The following is a 19,574-nucleotide window of genomic DNA, read 5'->3' as shown; positions in this document are numbered from 1 at the left end:
TATTATATACCTCTACCATGATATGTCAGACTACGTGATGTGGTATTACACGCACGTAATATATCTCCGTTCCTCATACGACATATTGATCACCATAACAAAAGGGTTGAAAATACCAGAAACAATTTAATGGCGGAAAGAACAAGTCTTCCATTTCCACATCCGGACATCGCATCAACAAACACAAGAAGAAAATTTCTGGGAGTTTTCATTAATTCACAGCTTAGTCTCCTCAGCCTTTCATTGTGCGAGACGTCATTGCTTGTGGAAAAAGATGGTTTTTACATCGTAAACAAGTCATTATGAACCAGAACATGATGAACATTTCCAGAACATAACAAATTGCTGCAAATCAACGATGTTTTAACTTGATATTGAACAATGTATTTTACTTCTGTCGTTACAATATTTCGAAATATTGATATTAAGTTTTAGAATTTTGTGATGTTTTCTCATTAACTTTCAATTATTTGACTCAGTCTTTTTGCGCGAGATATCACATCTTGTAAAACGAGATGGTAGTACGTCAACCATTTTTTCATAACTACTGACGCATCGCGTGATAAACATTACTTTTATTTCAAGCGGTCTCAAGACTTTCGATTATGTATCTACGCCTGTGAAACCATCAACTTATGAAATAACTGAACGGTAACTTCCATTAATTAACTGTACTATCAATTTATTATTGCCTTTCGTTTCCGAGTTTTTCAATGTACAAAAAACTTGAATTCTCTCTCGGTCTGCTAAATGAGAAGAGCGGAGGCCAGACAAGAGAGAGGCTAGTCTCCACTCTCGGGACACCCTCTCGCTCGGACTTTTTGTTTGAGCTAGAACATTTCTATTTCGGAACTGTAATATGGTTTCCATTAAACAACACTCCAGTAAGCCCCCTCTTCCTATCTGTTTTTGATGATATGATATGTGTAGAAAGGCTGCAGCCTCGAATAGTTGAGAACATATAAGTGTACCTGATGTTCACCTACATCAAATATTAAAATTTATTATAGATATTGTTTTTTTTATATCTCGTTCCATCAGTTTTTATTTTCCTCGGTCGGATTTTATTTTCCACAAATCAAGTGCGTAAATACCATCATTAACAAATCCTTGAAGGACGAAACAGCAGTTTGATGCAGTTCACCTCATTGTTTACCTCTGCTGTTTCTGATTCTACATTTGTATTGAAATGTGATATTGCCCTAAGTGTCCTGTTTTACACAATAGAGAGACATGTAATTACTCCATATAAATAACAGACATTCAATTACTACTAATGGTTTTAGAGATATCTCTTATCTGTTAAAAATCACGTGACATGCATTGCTCTCCAATTACTTTTATGTATGAACTTTACAAAATATTATCATTCTATACATGATATAACATTTGATGTTAATCGTCATGTAAAAGTCGGGACGAATCAAAGAAAGTGCTTTATTCTAACAGGTGAGTGCCAATATTTATTTCATACAATCGGATTAAGACGTACAGCTTAAATTTATTGTCACCCAAATGAATAAGTATGCTATGCATTAAAAAGCAAATATTTTTTTCACAAACAAAACAAGAGCATCGCTTTGTTCTAAATCAATTATTGAAATTTGAAAAGCGGTGCTGATGATAGTTCTTGATAACTGCATGAGAATTCGAGATACCACCATGTATTTCGGTATTTTACATTCTGGGATGGGATATATTATTCAAAAAGATGTTGATTCCGCTAATGGAAAAGTTTCATCACTTGTTAGGATGAATCAAGATTTACATGGCGGGTGTCGTTCATGAAGCAGAAGATGCTTACACTTTCCAAACGCCTGCTCAATTTCTCCCTGTATTTTTTCATAACTTTCAATGTTAATCTGTTTATATTTTAAGTGAAAAAATAATATATATATAAATATATTTATAATTTCTTATGTTCAGGTATCGTCACAAAATATGACCATCCTCTTTTATTTGTGTCATTTATCAAGATTGATTTGATTAAGAGTTAACAGCGCGACTTCATCACCTCTTTTTATTCATTGCATCTGTTAGGAACGAGGAAAGAAATCGATCTGAGATAACAGGTGAACAAACATTGTTTCCTATGTTCCTGGATAGTCGGTAAATATGACCACCCACTACGTCATAAACATTGTATGGTATAATATAAACATTGTATGGTATAACATAAACATTGTATGGTATAACATAAACATTGTATAGTATAATATAAACATTGTATAGTATAATATAAACATTGTATGGTATAATATAGACATTGTATGGTATAATGTAGACATTGTATGCATATAACAACCTCTGCGAAACAAGCTTCAAGCTCACATCAATTACTCTAGTTATTCCTGGGAAACCCCACGTGCTCGGGTAGGTGACGCCAGTTCGTGGAATCGAACCCTGGTGAAAAGCATGTGTGTCAATACGTTCGCCATACGGCAACCATTTAGAGGGGTTGACCACACGTAAGAACCATTCTCATTGGATGTCACATGCTGTATTGGTAACGCCCCAGTATCCGCTAATGTAGGTAATTGTATGACCTGGGGGCTATCAGTCCAATCAAGACATCATCGAGAGATAAGATATTGTCAATACAGCGGCCAACCTCGGGTGACCTCATGTTATAGATTTCATTTTATCTTGGTGAGAAACTTTCTCAGATAGAGAAATATCTCATTGTCACAGGTTAAACTCTCTCTTGGAACGTTTTACAGTAAATTTTGTCAGTTAGTGACTTTAATGAGTAACCTTTTCTATGTGAATATAAAAATGAATATATAATGATACATATACATATTTTTAATGATTTCTTTAAGCGGACTATATTTTGCCTTGTATTGCGAAGTTATAGTGAGAAAACAAGAACAATAGATTCCATATCCGTTATTAATTCTTTGTGGCTTTGGAATTCTGGGTCCTGGAGTCACTAATTTAAAATGGTTTAAATCATAGACCCATTTTCGAGCCAATTAATTCAAAGTTACAGAGAATGGTTGCGAAAGAAGATTCTGGTAACTTGGACAAGGACACTGAAATTGACCTGTTTCATGATAATTGGTAAAAGTATCTTCTACATTATATGGTTACAATTGGATTGTATACTGAGAGGAAAAAGAAACTCAATTAGCAGAAATTTAATATTGTAAATTAAATCCTTGACGTAAACCCTTGAAACTTGACAAATGTGTGCATTTGAGTTAGGTCCCTATGGTACCGTATTAAAATCACTGATGCATAACTAAACTGCGCATGCCGCTTGTACAAAAGAATAAGAGACAAGTAATAAGTAATGAAGTATAGATTTGCGGAGCAGAGCATGTCGCGCACTCCTGAATAAGAGGCATTATTCTGGTCTTGACCTTATTCGTAGCAAATCTATGGAAATGAAACAATTTCTAAATTACAGAGTTTATGGATTGGCCTAACAAACACTGATGACCTAGTTTTCACTTTTATAGATCTCACAAGACTATCTTTTCCAGGTTAAGTTTCAACAACACGTCCAAGTGGCCAGTTCATCATTGGAGTAGACTCATCAAGAACTAACACAATATCACCTTTCTTGAAGTTGTCTTTCAAAGTTGTCCATTTTCTGCGAAATTGAAAACCTTTCTAAATGACCTTATCTGTCTCTCCCAAACTCCATCCATGTGTTACGCACTTGGGGGATTGAACTTCCATTTCATATTACGAAGGATTAGATGTTCCTTGGTTTTCGAGTGTTCATAACAACGCAATATTGCCTGACGTAATTCCTTCTTTCCTCCAACAAAATGTGAACCATTGTCCGATCTTATCAATTCTGGGTCTCCACGTCGCGACATGAAACGAATCAATGCGCTTACGAAAGAATCTGCTTCTAGGGAGTGTAGTCTTTCAATATGAATGACCCGAATTGAAAGGTATGTAAATAAACAGCCATAGCGTTTTTCTTGACTTCGTCCTCTCTTAACATAAAATGGTCCAAAACAGCCGTAAACGGTGCTTTCTCTGCAACTACTCTATCCGACGGAAGTGAAGACATTTTCTGCGAACCTAATAGAGACCTCAGTCTTTTGCACATTACACAATTGCGCAGTATATCGTTGATCAATGTACGACAATTCGCAATCCAGTATTTCTGTCTGATAACTGAAAGTACGTATTCCCTTCCAGAATGCCTAGTTTCCATTTCATGAATGTTGCGAACGATCAGTTTAGAAATATGATGATCCTTAGGAAGTATAAGCGGATGTTTCGCTTCCTCAGAAATTAGTGCATTAAGCAATCTTCCTCCAAAACGGAGAAAACCTTCGTCATCAATAACTGGTTCCAAATTGTAAAGCACGTTTTTCTTGCTAACTTTTCCATGATGCGCTTTCAGAGCCTCCATTTCATTTCCAAAATCTGTCCTTTGAACGTACGTAATAATTGCTTTCTCTGATCTGATCATGTTATCCGAATCAAGCGTTTTCGCTACAGTACGCTTCCAAACCCAGTCCTTGTACTTCAGTAGCCAGGCGATTGCCCCTTTTAACCGATACCAAGATGAGTGGTAAGCCAATAGCTTGTTGACCAATTCATTTCCAGATTCGCATAATTGTACAGTTGCTTTAACTTCCTTGTCATCAGTCAAAGAATCCGGATAATCTGTAGGCGATTTCGGCCAGTCGTCCGCACTATCACGTAAAAATTCCGGTCCCTGTAACCAACGTTGTCGAGAAACCATCTCCAATACGTGTAATCCCCTAGAAGCATCATCCGCAGTATTCAATATTGTATCGATATATCTCCAGCAATCCGGAGTAGATCCATCATGTATAATAGCGATACGGTTCGTAACAAAAGTATGGAATTTCTTGTCCTTGTTCTTGATATACTGCAATACTATCATGTTGTCTGTCCAAAATACATTTCTGGAGATGTCAAGATTCAACTCCTCGTTCAGAATGCTACTATGTTTCAATGCTAACACTGCGGCTGATAGTTCTAGTCTAGGAATATTCATTTGTTTTATCGGCACCATAAACCAGACTTTCCCATAACAAATGCGCAATGAATTTCACCATCCTCATTCAAAGCTCTGATGTACGATACAGCTTCGTAAGCCTCGTGTGACGCATCACAAAAATGATGTAACTCCAGCTCCACATTGCAACCAAAGTTCACTGGCAAAATACATCGATCTACCTTCAGTTCCTGAAGTTTTGGCTGTTCCTGTAACCATTTTAGCCAAGAATGTTTATTCCTTGCCTCCATGTCATCATCCCAGCCTTTATTCATCTTAGATTCTGATTGAAAAATCTTCTTTGCCTGAAGAACAAATAGTGCAACAAGACCTAATGGGTCATACACCGAACTCGTGATACTCAATAGACTCCTTCGAGTAAAATTTGTGTCTTTTTCCATGATATTGATACCGAGTGTATCTGTTTGGTATCCCATTTGACTCCAAGAGATCTCTCCAATGGCAAAGATCCACAATTTATTTCAAGTTCTTTTATCTCCTGAGTTCTTTCTACGAAAGGAATACTTTCTATAACAGATCTATTATTCGAAACCCATTTTGTAAGACGGAATCATCGAAGGGAAGTAAGTTGCCGCAATTCACTCACCAATTTTATAGCAGTTTCTGTCGACAGATTTCAAACGGTCATCAACGTAAAAGTTCTTCAGTACAGTATCTACCGTTTCAGCATCAAACGCAGTAGCGTAATCTTCCACGGTGCTTTTCAGGGCAAAATTTGCGCAACTGGGGCTCCATACCCTACCGAATGGATGTAAGGTTATGCGATATGTGATTGGTTCCTGTGCAATATCTCCATCATTCCACCACAGGAATCTCAATACATTACGGTCTTTAGGAGTTACTTTCACTTGGCAGAACATAGCTTTAATGTCAGCCATTAATGCTATAGGACCTTCACGGAATCTTAACAACACTCCAAGTAACTTGTTTGTCATATCAGGTCCCTGAGAAACATTCTTGTTTATCGATGTACCCTTGTACTCTGCGGCGCAATAAAAAAAACAATGCGTATTTTGTCTGGATTATTCGTATTTACAACTGCATAGTGTAGTAAGTACCAGGTTTTTCGTGTACAATTCATTTGTGGGTCCTTCGCAAATTTCTTCTGCAAATGCTGAAGCCTTTTCAAAGCTAAATCCTTTTTTGTTTGAAAGATCTGTTGCATCCGACTTAAACGGAATATCCAAATGATAGTGTCCTTCAGATTATGTATACGAATCATTCCAAATATCCAGAACTCTTTTGTCATCCACAGTGTCGTGGCGTACTCCCAGTCAACACATGACCAGTGTCTATACTCCAGAACCGTTCAAGCTGTGTTTCAATGTTGATATCTGCTCAAGAGTTAACATGTACAAAATGCGAGTTTCCTGCAACATATAACTCATCACATACTTAATTAATAGTCCAGCCTAATGCTGTTTTAACTGCGTACGGCTCAGAATTCCTTCCTTGACGGATTTCCAAAGGCAAAAGAGCTTGCGGATTACCCTGACCAATCAGCATTGTCACATTTTGGCTGTGCGGAACTATAACGTCTTTCATGTGAGTACATGATTGTACATCCGCTGATGATGCAATACTTCCGTTCAAAGTAAGGAATTCTGTTAAAGCATGAACTCTCGGTAGATCAATAAGCTTGTGGTTCTTTCTTTTGCCGACCGTACTCTCGTGCGATGTTTGTTCGACTACAGATTCCTTACCGCCATTCAGCGTTTTCAGATTCAAAGTAGTGTGTTTACCCTTCAAACCAAGTTGTTTCATCAATTCAACTGAGCAGAATGTCTTATTGCTTCCTGGGTCCAACAATGCATTTGTTGCATTCAGTCTGACCTTTACCACGCACCATTATAGTCACTATAGGCAGTGAAACTTTCGAAGTCTTAGCGTGTGCATTTCCACAGGCCCCTGAACTGTGTGCTTCCACTTTGTTTACAAGTTCAGAAGGATCCGATACACCAACACCTTTTTGGGAGTGTTAATGTGTTACAGTTCGTATTTTGACGTAATGCAGAATGTAACAACTTTGAATGTTTCTTCTCACAATTTTCAATGCCACAATTATTGGAAATTGTGCATTTCTGAGCTGCGTGGTTTCTGAATATGAAGCTGTTGTAGCACAGCTTATGTTCGTTGACTACTTTGAGTCATTGAGACGGTGTCATCTAAGAAATTTCTTACAGCTACTCATTGAATGTGTTCCGCCGCAAAGAAAACACTTGGTGTTTTGCTGAGTTCCTGTGTTAATACTACTTTGCTGTTTCTTGTCAGAATTCTCAGCGGTTTCTAAAATAAAGGTAGCAACACCACATTTGTGGAAATCAGATTTAGTATTTGTTCTGTTTTCCTTGTCTCCAATAGCAACAGCTGCAACTCCAAATACAGGATCTAATACTTCCTTGGTAACAGTTTCCAAAATGACACAAACACTGTTATATTGGGATATTTCCCAGTTTTGTTGAAAACCTGCAAAGCGTCCGTGCGCCATCTTGATTGGATGTAAAGCGGTAACCTATTTATGATCCTTAATCCGTGTGTTTCTACCCTTCAAGCATATCCATTGCCTTTCCATCATGCTCTTACACAATCTGTTAAATCACTCAAAGCTTGACCATCATTCGACTTTATGGGTTGCCCATCGGTGAGCCTCTTCACCCATGCCTCAGAGATCATATAATTATTTCCGAACCGTTTTTTTAATAACGCTCTGGCACGCGTTTATCCTTCTGTAGCATTAATTATTACGCAAGGTTTAACAACCTGAGCAGCCTTGCCATTACAATATTGTAACAATATGTTTAATTTCACACCATCACTCACAGAAGACTGTCCAACTGTAATATCAAAAGCGTTCATAAACACCCAATAATCCACGGGATTTCCATCGAAAGTCATTAGACATGTTTTGGGAAGACTAATTATGTCTGATGATTGTCTTTGCACTGCGAGTTCTGACTGAACAGGTTTTGAAATACGAGCTGGAGTTGAAGTGTAGCCTGACATATTTGGTTGCCCTGTGTTAATTTGCATAGTGGGTTGTCCGGAATAATAATATGCGCTCTGTGGCCTTGTCCAGTCAGTAGCGTAGGGATTAAATGTAGACCCTTTAATTCCTGAGAAATTTGCCTGATGTGATTCAGATTTTATTACAGGAATCTGAGTATTTGCAGTCGGTTCGTTGATTTTCATTAACGGAGTATAAATGTTATCGCCATGAAGCACGAGAAACTCTACTGTTGTTTTGTTTTTCATTTACATACTGTGATAATACCTTTTCCTCAACATCTGCAGCCTCAATTTCTGCATTCAGTTTCAAAAGCTTTAATTCCTGTTCCATTTCAAACTGTCTCTGTTCAATACCGATTTGCTGATTCAAATATATAGCCTTGGTTTTTAACATAGCCTTTCTAGCTGCTGCCTTAGATAATGCACTTGATGTAGACGACGTGGTAGAACTGCGGGAAACATGCGAAACACTATCTTCAGGATGTACATGAATATCAGTCGGTTGCTTCTGAACATAATTGTCATATCTATTTTTAGCAGTGTCATCTGTGACCTTTCAAAGTGACCAGAACTGTGCGCAAGCGTAGAATCTTCAATACCAGGAGCTAATTTTACGAATTCCTGATGAACAGCTTCAAGCCTATTGTACATCTCAAACATATTATCGAGGCACCGACTAATGTTTTCATGCTCAGCATGTTGATCTATTAATTCATGCAGTTCCTTCAACGCCTTAGTAACGGCACCCGCGATACCTTCACGAGTACGATAGGGATTCAATAACTGTTCTTGTTTATAACTCTCCGGCTCATAATTCATTTTACTGGGAAGTGTATCCTTATCACTGGCCTGACTGGGCTCAATGCTAGCGTTTTGCGATTTAAAATCCTCGTCGTGGACACTCATAATGATTTTCATTAATTCACGATATTTGTATAAAATGTTGCGGACTTCCAATTTTCGTTCAATATCATGTACCCACTAAGATCTAATTCCCAGGTATAAGTCACGCTGAGAGCTAAGCATGAGTGCTAAGCACTTCATGTTTATTACAAGTATGCATGTACAGTAGGCTAACAAGTCACAATACAAAGAACGTGGTATACAGTATTCTACATACGAATTGTTTCAACAGCCCGTTCGCTATTTCCATACATCTCAGCCCTCAGGTACAAATATCCTGAGTTTACGTACCCAGAATCCCATGCTCGTTAAACAAAAAATAAGTGGGAGTTACCTCCCTTACTCCGTACACATTAATCGCATTACTTTAACATTAATACCCTATCATACATATACAATTATCGACAACACTAACGTCACTGCTATCTATAAAGGAAAGGGGAAAAAATTATGTAACCAATTACAGACTTATCTCAGTGATCACTTGTCTTAGTAAGATGTTAGAAAAGATTATATTTAAATATTGTTCAACCATTTTTCTTTATCTGAAATTATATCAAAACATCAGTCGAGATGTATGCCTAAGGATTCAACTATTAACCAACTGCTTTCCAAATTTCACAATATAGTTAGTAGCTTAGATGATAATAAAGAGATGAGATTTGTATTTTGTGATATAAGCAAGGCATAAGATAGAGTCTGGCATGGGGGTTTATTGTACAAGTTTGAATCTTATGGAACTAAAGATAATTTTTTAAAGTGGCTACAAAATTATTTATCTAATAGAAAACAACGTGTGGTGATTGAAGGCCTTGCCTCAACCTTTAAATCTGTTAATGCAGGAGTCCCCCAGGGATCAGTTCTAGTACCTTTTCTCTTCTTACTGTACATAAATGATATCACTAACTTTGTTAAAAGCTCTATTAAGTTGTCTGCTGATGATACCTCTGTGTTTAAAGTTGTCAACGATAATCCAGTTGAAGTAGCTGAGTCTCTTGGAAATTATTTAAATTCCATAAAAGATTGGGTGAAAGAATTGTATATTCAGTTTAATCCATCTAAAACAGAATCAGTAATATTTACAAGGAAAACCACACCAAACCATCCAGATATCTATTTCAACAGTCAATTTAGTCACACCCTCTTCCGAACACACGCATCTTGGTTAAATATTCAGTAGTGATAGCAAATGGAAGAAGCACTTAGATTTTATGTATAAAAAAGCAAATGAAAAAAATAATATTCTGAGACTTCTTAAAAAGAATTTAGACAGAAAGTCCCTTTCAATACTATATATATCCCATATTAGGTCAGTTTTAGAGTATGCTGATGTTGTCTGAGATAACTGTCCAGTCTATGCTAAAACTCTATAAGAATCTATAAATCTTGAGGCTACAAGGTCAATAACTGGGTTACGCAGTGGTACCTCACATGAAAAACTTTATTCAGAGCTAGATTGGATGTCCTTAGATTACAGAAAGAAAAAACACAAAATGGTCTTAATGTACTAAATCCTAAATAAAGAAACAACTCAATACTTATTTGATATTATCCAAACATCTTTTTTAACAATTTTGAAGAGTCAAGGTATCAATTTCAAAATACCAGAATCTTTAATGAACCTATTTGTCGACCTGTAAGCTATATCGATAGTTTCTTTCCAAAAATGAAATCTGAATTTAATAAAATAAGTAATATTCACTCTGTAAGGCACTTTGAAAGAACTATGGTTAGGACAAATCCTCCAGCTTGTAAGAATAGCATTATTTTTAGAGAAGGAGGACCAAGAAAATTAAATATTATTCTCGGTCAGCTAAGAAATTCACCCAGCTCTATAAATCAGGATCTTCATAAAGTCCATCTTTATGATGACTCGTCTTGTGTATATGATACCCCAACTGAAACATTTCTGTTTTGACTGCCCTAAATATATTAAGCCTAGACAAAGTTTAATACAAACCCTAAACAACAATAATCATAATCGCTATGAACTAAACTATGTTTTGCATGGCTGTCCAATCTGTAGCACCCACATCAATAAATCATTGTTTGATGCTGTAGTTACGTATATTGATGATACAGAAAGGATTTAATGTCAAATGTTTAATATCTACTGATATGAATTGAAATAATTGGAAAAAATTGATACCCTTTCATAGCTATAGTTAATTCAACTTTTATCAATTCTGAGATGAATGCTGGTTGATAGTTATTTACTTTTCCCCTTTCCCCCCCATTATTTATGTTCTTTCTGATTTATTCCCAATATTTCAGTTATCATCTTATAATAAGGAAACAACTCTGAACAGTTCTTTATCTTGGTCTGAATATCCTTCTAATTTGGAATAATAGTCCTTTGATGTAAAAAATGTGCTTTATGTGTACTTGCTCCCTCACTGAAGTGGGAGAGGGCTGACTTATATTTCATGGAAATTCTGACCCAAACCCCTTTTACATGGGAGGGAAAGTACATGTAATGCACATTTAATATCATTGATATCATAAGACATAGTAAACTGAAAAGCTCGTACATTGTTTATTATCTTTTTATAATCATAAGATTAGAGTATAAAAATAACAGAGTTGTCTCCCATAATTTAAAATTGATTAGTCTGTCAACATTAGATTTATGATTGTATGTATGTTATGTAAGGTTTGTTTGTATGTATGTATGTATGTATGTATGTATGTATGTATGTATGTATGTATGTATGTATGTATGTATGTATCTTTATGGTACATGTGTATTATGTTTAAGTCTGACCACCATGCTGTCTTGGGAGAAGACTTATATAGGCTATAGCCTTCTGGCTAATCCTATTGATTATTTTTATCAATAAAATCTTCTGAAATGACATAAAGAAAAATTTGCACGAGAGGAATGAGACCATGCATTCTGAAAGAATTGTTTCATGTAAATTTTTTTCAGTCTAAGTAAGTAATGTCGCGTTCTGAAAAGAGAACAAGGTAAATAACAACGGAACCAACAGGCAAGCCACATCATAACAAACAATTCAGTCAACCTGAATCTCTGATTTTTTTTCTTGTATATTTTTAGAACATAATGTACAGGACAAAATGTACAAATATGAATGAATAATACTTTAGATTGTGAACTTTAAATTAGTCCACTGGACAGAATCATATGTTATACATATAACCACCCCCCTCCAACGATATATCAATACCGATATGCTTTTTTCTAATGCTTAAAAATTCAGACTTTAATTTCAAGAAGCGAAAATATTGATGTTACAATAAAGAAGGAATGTAGAAAACACACAGGTGAATATCATCTTCCGATATAAGTTATTAATCAAGCACAGTGTAACTAATCAAGCACAGTGTAACTAATCAAGCACAGTGTAACTAATCAAGCACAGTGTAACTAATCAAGCACAGTGTAACTAATAAAACAATTGTTATGGCTTCTATGACTCGCTAGTTATGCTAGAGGTTGAAACATTTAAAACCTAAGGGGATAATGCAAAAATTGGATATGATAAATGTCAACAATTGGCTGATGAGGTACACTTATCCCACACATTAATTTGTTAGTTTTCTATATTTAAGATAATTCCTGAAGGACATGCATCTTGTCTGCCTCTAGATCGTTAGTTTTAATGTTTGACCTTCGTAAAACAGGTACAAGCACATCAAACATCAAAATTCCAGGCCAAACACATTACTTAAGACTCGACGGTTAAAAGAACTGAAAAAACTTCATTTGTAATCGAAATATTATCTCGCTTTTGATTTCAGACTAAAACTATTGAAATGTTGAACATGCTGTTACTTAAAGTGGTCTCGAATGTCCTTGTATGGGGAAATATTTTCACCGTGGTTGTACGTGGACAGGGTAGAATGGTGGACCCTCCTGGGAGAAGCAGCATGTGGAGGTTTGGCTATGATACTCCTGCTAACTTCCACGACAACCGTCTCAACTGTGGAAACAGAAAAGTATCGTATATTGTTGGCTGTGATTTGAGATGGAGTTTGTTCCATGAAACATAATTGTGTCTATTAAGTATGGAGAATCTAATGTATGTTTGATAGTAACAACACAACCAATAACAATATTTCAAGGGTTGCGGTTGCCACCAAACAAGAATTTCTTTTAATCTGTTGTGACCTGATAACGCTATTGTAGTCAAGCCAAGACTAAATTATATTTATACACTACTAAGAAAACAGTTTGTTACCTTAAATTCTAACGCTATATCATATTCAATTTTGTCATAATTACAATTATTGAAATAACATTTGATATTGTAACTTTTAATTGCAAATATATTTGGTCTTAAGATGTTTTCAACGTTGAAATGTTTTAGCAACCTCTAACATTATTCAATGGAAACTGCGGCCTATGTGGTGATCCAAGGGATCAAGATCCAAAAGAAAACGAGGCTGGTGGAAAATTTGCCACGGGAATCATCTCAAAGTACTATAAGAAGGGAGCGGTCATTTCAATCAAAATACAAAAGTTATCCAACAGCGAAGGTTTCTTTGAATTCCGTCTTTGTGAAAATAATGATGTGACGAAAAGAATAACAAGAGACTGTTTGAAGCATTTATTGGTAAATCCGGAGACCGGAGAGACGAGGTACCCTGTTTCAGCGCCTGTACAGTATATTGATGTATCAGCCAAGCTTCCTTCGGATGTCACGTGTTCGCAATGCATCTTACATTGGCGATATCGTACAGGTAAATCAGATTGTCTGTTGGGCTAAGGTTGTATAAAATTGAAAATTATAAGGTTTGATATCAGAGATATTTTCATATATGGATTATTATTTTCAAGAAAATATGTTCTTCAAGGCACTTTCGAGACAATAAGATATCATAATACGACTGCATCACTATGCTTGGAATGTAAGTTAATGTGACATATGGAAACAAGGTAGAACTTGTTATGTTAAAAATAGTGCATATTGCAATAAGCAAGGTTATATGTTTTGCTAACGCCTCTTTTCGTTTTGTATCTCTCTATAAAGTTTGCTTGGTGTTTTAGGAAATACAGTTCAACCCAAAGAACGCGAATGTGAAACAAGCGATGATCAAGAGGAATTTTATGCCTGCTCCGATATTGCGATAATGGACACTGATATACCGACCAGAACAATACAGAATGGAGGAGACATATCTTCTTTTCCTTTTAGTTCAAATACGTCGATGCATCCTGAAGTCTACAGAAACTATCCTAGAACTTGTTGGTCGGTTTCCCGAAAACACCCCTCCGGCGATATTTGGTGTGTCCAGAACTGTAATCACCAACCACCACATTGCCCGATTGATATGTGTAAATGTAGGGACTCTCCAACATACACCACTCCTCCTCATAATGTCGGTAGATGTAAATCTATTTCAATTGCCGTAAATGATTTCTGGTGTGAACGCAACTGCTATCGTTCTCCTCCATACTGTCCATCTAACTTGTGTAAATGTAAAGGTACGAGCTCTACATCTGCCACTACAACACCTATCCTTACCATTAGCAGTTGTGTATCTCTTTCTGCAAGCGTGAAGAATTCCTGGTGTGAATTAAACTGTAACCATTTTCCATCAAACTGCCCAACGTCCTTGTGTAAATGTAATTTTACTACTCCTTCTAGCACTACTTCTTCAACTACCACTACTACTCCTACATCTATTACTACTTCAACTCCTACATCTGTTACTACTTCAACTCCTACATCTGATACTACTTCAACTCCTACATCTGTAACTACTTCAACTCCTACATCTGTTACTACTTCAACTCCTACATCTGTAACTACTTCAACTCCAACTCCTACATCTGTAACTACTTCAACTCCTACATCTGTAACTACTTCAACTCCTACATCTGTTACTACTTCAACTCCTACATCTGTAACTACTTCAACTCCTACATCTGTAACTACTTCAACTCCTACATCTGTTACTACTTCAACTCCTACATCTGATGCTACTTCAACTCCTACATCTGTAACTACTTCAACTCCTACATCTGTTACTACTTCAACTCCTACATCTGTAACTACTTCAACTCCAACTCCTACATCTGTAACTACTTCAACTCCTACATCTGTAACTACTTCAACTCCTACATCTGTTACTACTTCAACTCCTACATCTGTAACTACTTCAACTCCTACATCTGTAACTACTTCAACTCCTACATCTGTAACTACTTCAACTCCTACATCTGATACTACTTCAACTCCTACATCTGTAACTACTTCAACTCCTACATCTGTAACTACTTCAACTCCTACATCTGTTACTACTTCAACTCCTACATCTGTTACTACTTCAACTCCTACATCTGTTACTACTTCAACTCCTACATCTGTAACTACTTCAACTCCTACATCTGTAACTACTTCAACTCCTACATCTGATACTACTTCGACTCCTTCAACTACCACTACTACCCCTTCAACTACCACTACAACACCTACAACTACCACTACTACCACTCCTTCTACTACCACTACTACTCCTACAACTACAACTCCTGCAAGTACCACTCCGCCGTAGAACCGAAAAGAAATAGAAAATCGGCATGCTTGCAGAATTCCTGTAGTGAATTAACTGAATTCTTCATGTGTTACATTGCAGACTCCATCAACTACCTCTATCTCTTCAAAGACTTCAACTTAAATTCTTAAACTACCACTACAACTCCGACGACTACCACTTCTACTCCTACAACTACAACCTATCCTGCAAATAATACAATTCTTCAGTTGTAGAACTGAAAAGAAAATAAACATGATAGACGATATCTCGGAGGCGTTTAAACTGATTCCTCTAGTGACATAACTGAGTCGAGCGACGTTATATTCCATGGCAAAATGTGACTAAACAGGAAAACAGATGCATTTGTGATCATGTGTTATTTCATATGTTGTTGCTTGATACTCAGTTCAAAATGGCCTAAACGTAGACAAACATAAGATTATGAAATATCATATATATGATATTATACAGCGTGTAGTTCAATGGTATAATTCGAGAATATACCGATACTCTTTGGGCACAAGGTATAAAAAAAAGTTCGAAGTGCCTAATACAAACCACCAAAGTGATCTAAATACATGTAAATCGTTTCTCATCTGTAAAACCACGATTATTTAACTACAAGTTAAGTATATCTGACCTGTACTTCCCTAATCATCTGACATCAAGTTAAGTACATCTAACCTGTACTTACACAATCATCTGACATCAAGTTAAGTATATCTGACATGTACTTCCACAATTATCTGACACCAAGTAAAGTATATTTGACCTGTACTTCCACAATTATCTGACATCAAGTTAACTATATCTGCCCTGTACTTCCACATCATGTGACACCAAGTTAAGTATATCTGACCTGTACTTACACAATTATCTGACATCAAGTTAACTATATCTGCCCTGTACTTCCACATCATCTGACATCAAGTTAAGTATATCTGACCTGTACTTACACAATTAGGTGACATCAAGTTAAGTATATCTGACCTGTACTTACACAATCATGTGCCACCAAGTTAAGTATATCTGACCTGTACTTCCACAATCATGTGACATCAAGTAAAGTATATCTGACCTGTACTTCCACAATCATGTGACATCAAGTTAAGTATATCTGACCTGTACTTCCACAATCATGTGACATCAAGTAAAGTATATCTGACCTGTACTTCCACAATTATGTGACATCAAGTAAAGTATATCTGACCTGTACTTCCACAATCATCTGACATCATGTGACATCAAGTTAAGTATATCTGACCTGTACTTCCACAATCATGTGACATCAAGTTAAGTATATCTGAACTGTACTTCCACAATCATGAAAATGGCACTGAAGACACACAAATGAATAATCCTTGAGGGATCACACAATATATAGATCGTCTTTTCTAGACACGTTTAATATTGAAGAATCACAAGTAACAAGAACAATGTGAAAAGTTACAGTAAAAGTCTTTATACGTATGGCACAGAATCGTCACGGTTGATTAGGAAGTTCTCTGGTACAACATGCCTTTATCACCGGGTTCCATTCTCCTAATCTGTTTTAGGAGAAGAATTGTTTAAACTTGCGATGGTATACTAGTGACTAAGATTAAAAACATTTTGCTCGATGCTCTTAACAAATATTAGTTTTGAATTTCCATGACTTTGTTAATACCTCAACTTTATTTGCGTCAAGCTGTTGAAAAAGACGACGGATAGCGAAAATCAAATCATCTTGTTATATTTCAAGAAATATGTATTCACTGTACAATAATAACTTGATTTTCTCCTTGTAAATTATCCGGTTGGATGAAGACAATGTCTATTATTTTGTGATCCCTAAGAGGACTGTTTGAAATGTCACCCTAGGATCTGATATAACAAGATCGCGTGTGCCTAAACTCAACTTGTTGATATCTGACAAAAAGGCGATCTAATTCTTACGTGTGCAAGTTGTGATGAAACGTTTCCCGCACTTCTGTTTACAAAGGAAGGCATAAAGAAAACAATAAATAAACTGAGTCGCTATGTAACTATGTGAGACCTGCTGATTTGCTATTTTCTGAGTGTTAAAAAAAACAAAAAAACAAAACAATAGGAGAGTCAATGGGAAAGTTTATTTTCTCTTATAATGAATGATGAAAATTTCAGAGTAAGTTTAAAGAAAAAATTGCTGTCAATAATATTCTATCAACAAGAAACATCGACTTAAACCTTCACTTTACTCACCTGACCTGGCGATGAGGCCAACTGATTTCAATGTGTATAGCACACAAATAAAACAAATTCAAAGAGAACAGAACAATTAAAAATGTGATTATACAGTTATGTGTGATAATATTTTTTCATACCACCCTTCCAAAAAAACTCACATTTACCTGACTTTATGATAAAACTATCATAAATATGGAGATTACAACATTTATTGAATCATGAGGCTAGTGCACCTCCTATTCTAGGTTTTGACTTTTCTTTCGGTTACCTTGGGGTCTCCTCAATCTCCTCCTCTCCTTAGCATCTATTCCGAGAAGGACGAAACATCTCTATGCTGTAGAATCACTGACGGGTCCTAGAAGAATGATAAAGCTGTATGATGTAGCATCACTGACGAGTCATAGAAGGACGAAACAGCTGTATGATGCCATATCCAACTCTAAATTTGTATTTAAAGGTTCATTGAGATTAGATACAGGATGGACAAATAGATAGTCTGTCATGTAAATAATGAAACGTTAAAAAAGTTTATCCAGCATTATCAGCATAAAATCATTTCTCCCGTTTCTTACCTGTAATATATTTTCATTGCCATGTAAATCGTCTTCAGGAGAATAAGCGTCTTCAGCTTCATCGACGACACCTGCCATATTAACTTTGGTACATCCAACTGTCACCTTTCCAAATGAGAACAAAATAAAGCTTTTAGATAATAAAATGAGCAGTTTGAAAAATCGGTATGCTGTAATCCGGAACAAAATCAATTCATGAACAAACATCCTTTTTAGTCGACTTCGACTAACTTCATGCTCTGCGGGCATCCTTATAGTATCATGACAAATATTTGTTTAACTAGTACAAAATACCTCGGAATTACATACATAAACTACTAACGCTTGAATCTATATATACAGAGATGGGTTGTAATATGTACTGTTCATTAAGTACGGGGTTAAATTATCTATTCGTTCTATATGTAACTCTTGTTATTCGTCCGATTGCATGTCTTACAAAAAAGTGTTTTTTTATTTTTTATCCTGTGAGATGCATAATATTTTCCAAAAATATTCCAGATAAAAATACTTATTAAACAAGAACATACCAACAAATGGTTAGAACCATAATTAAAACTCAAATTAAACAAACTTAAGCAAACTATGAACAAAAGAAAGATCTACACGGAGACTCATGAAAAAAGTACAAGGGGAGTAGGACCAGGCGTTCCGGAGGATTAAGCGTCTTCTGCTTTATCGACGACATTCGACATATAAATCCTGGTCAATCCAACTAATTATTATCACGTTTCCAAATGAGAACGAGATAAAGAACAGCGGAACCAACAAGCAAACTAACGAGCATCAAACAAGTCTACTTTACTGAATTGTTTATTTTCGATTCTTAGACGGTTTGTTTTCAAAAATGTATTTTTCTTAAAAAATAATATCTCGCTAATTCCATAGTATACACAGTTCAGCGATACATTTTCGGTACAATTTCTGATGTCAGATTATGATATTATAACACATGATGCCAATGATATTTAGTCAAGCTTAATGTTTGAAACAAAAGACAAACAAACAAACAAACAAACAAAAAACCTGGACATATTGCATATTATTCGTTTATTTTTAATTTTTATTTTGTTTGATTTTGAGTAACCTTCTGGGAGTAATACTTAATATGAAAATCCATAAAGTTTAGAGGAAATGACCGGCAATATGTTGTCCAGAGGAAATGACCGGCAATATGTTGTCCAGAGGAAATGGGCAGCATTATGTTGTCCAGAGGAAATGACCGGCAATATGTTGTCCAGAGGAAATGACCGGCAATAGGTTGTCCAGAGGAAATGACCGGCAATATGTTGTCCAGAGGAACTGACCGGCAATAGGTTGTCCAGAGGAAATGACCGGCAATAGGTTGTCCAGAGGAAATGGGCAGCATT

The 19,574-nt window shown here is 36.0% G+C and overlaps 1 protein-coding gene across 1 annotated transcript; it reads left to right on the top strand.

Annotated features, from left to right (window-relative positions):
• The first annotated feature begins 12,709 nt into the window (after positions 1–12,709).
• LOC132543700 (uncharacterized) lies at positions 12,710–14,265 on the top strand. Its single transcript, XM_060207218.1, has 4 exons — positions 12,710–12,883; positions 13,255–13,627; positions 13,935–14,107; positions 14,233–14,265. Exons 1-4 carry the CDS (start codon positions 12,710–12,712, stop codon positions 14,263–14,265), a joined length of 753 nt encoding a protein of 250 aa, XP_060063201.1.
• The last annotated feature ends 5,309 nt before the right edge of the window (positions 14,266–19,574 follow it).

Source organism: Ylistrum balloti, unplaced genomic scaffold, assembly GCF_031769215.1.
Source record: "Ylistrum balloti isolate Yb309-2 unplaced genomic scaffold, AGI_CSIRO_Ybal_v1 Utg369762, whole genome shotgun sequence".
NCBI classification, from domain to species: Eukaryota; Metazoa; Mollusca; class Bivalvia; order Pectinida; family Pectinidae; genus Ylistrum; species Ylistrum balloti.
The sequence above is the reverse complement of the archived record's forward strand: the minus strand, read 5'-3'. Positions and strand labels throughout refer to the sequence as shown.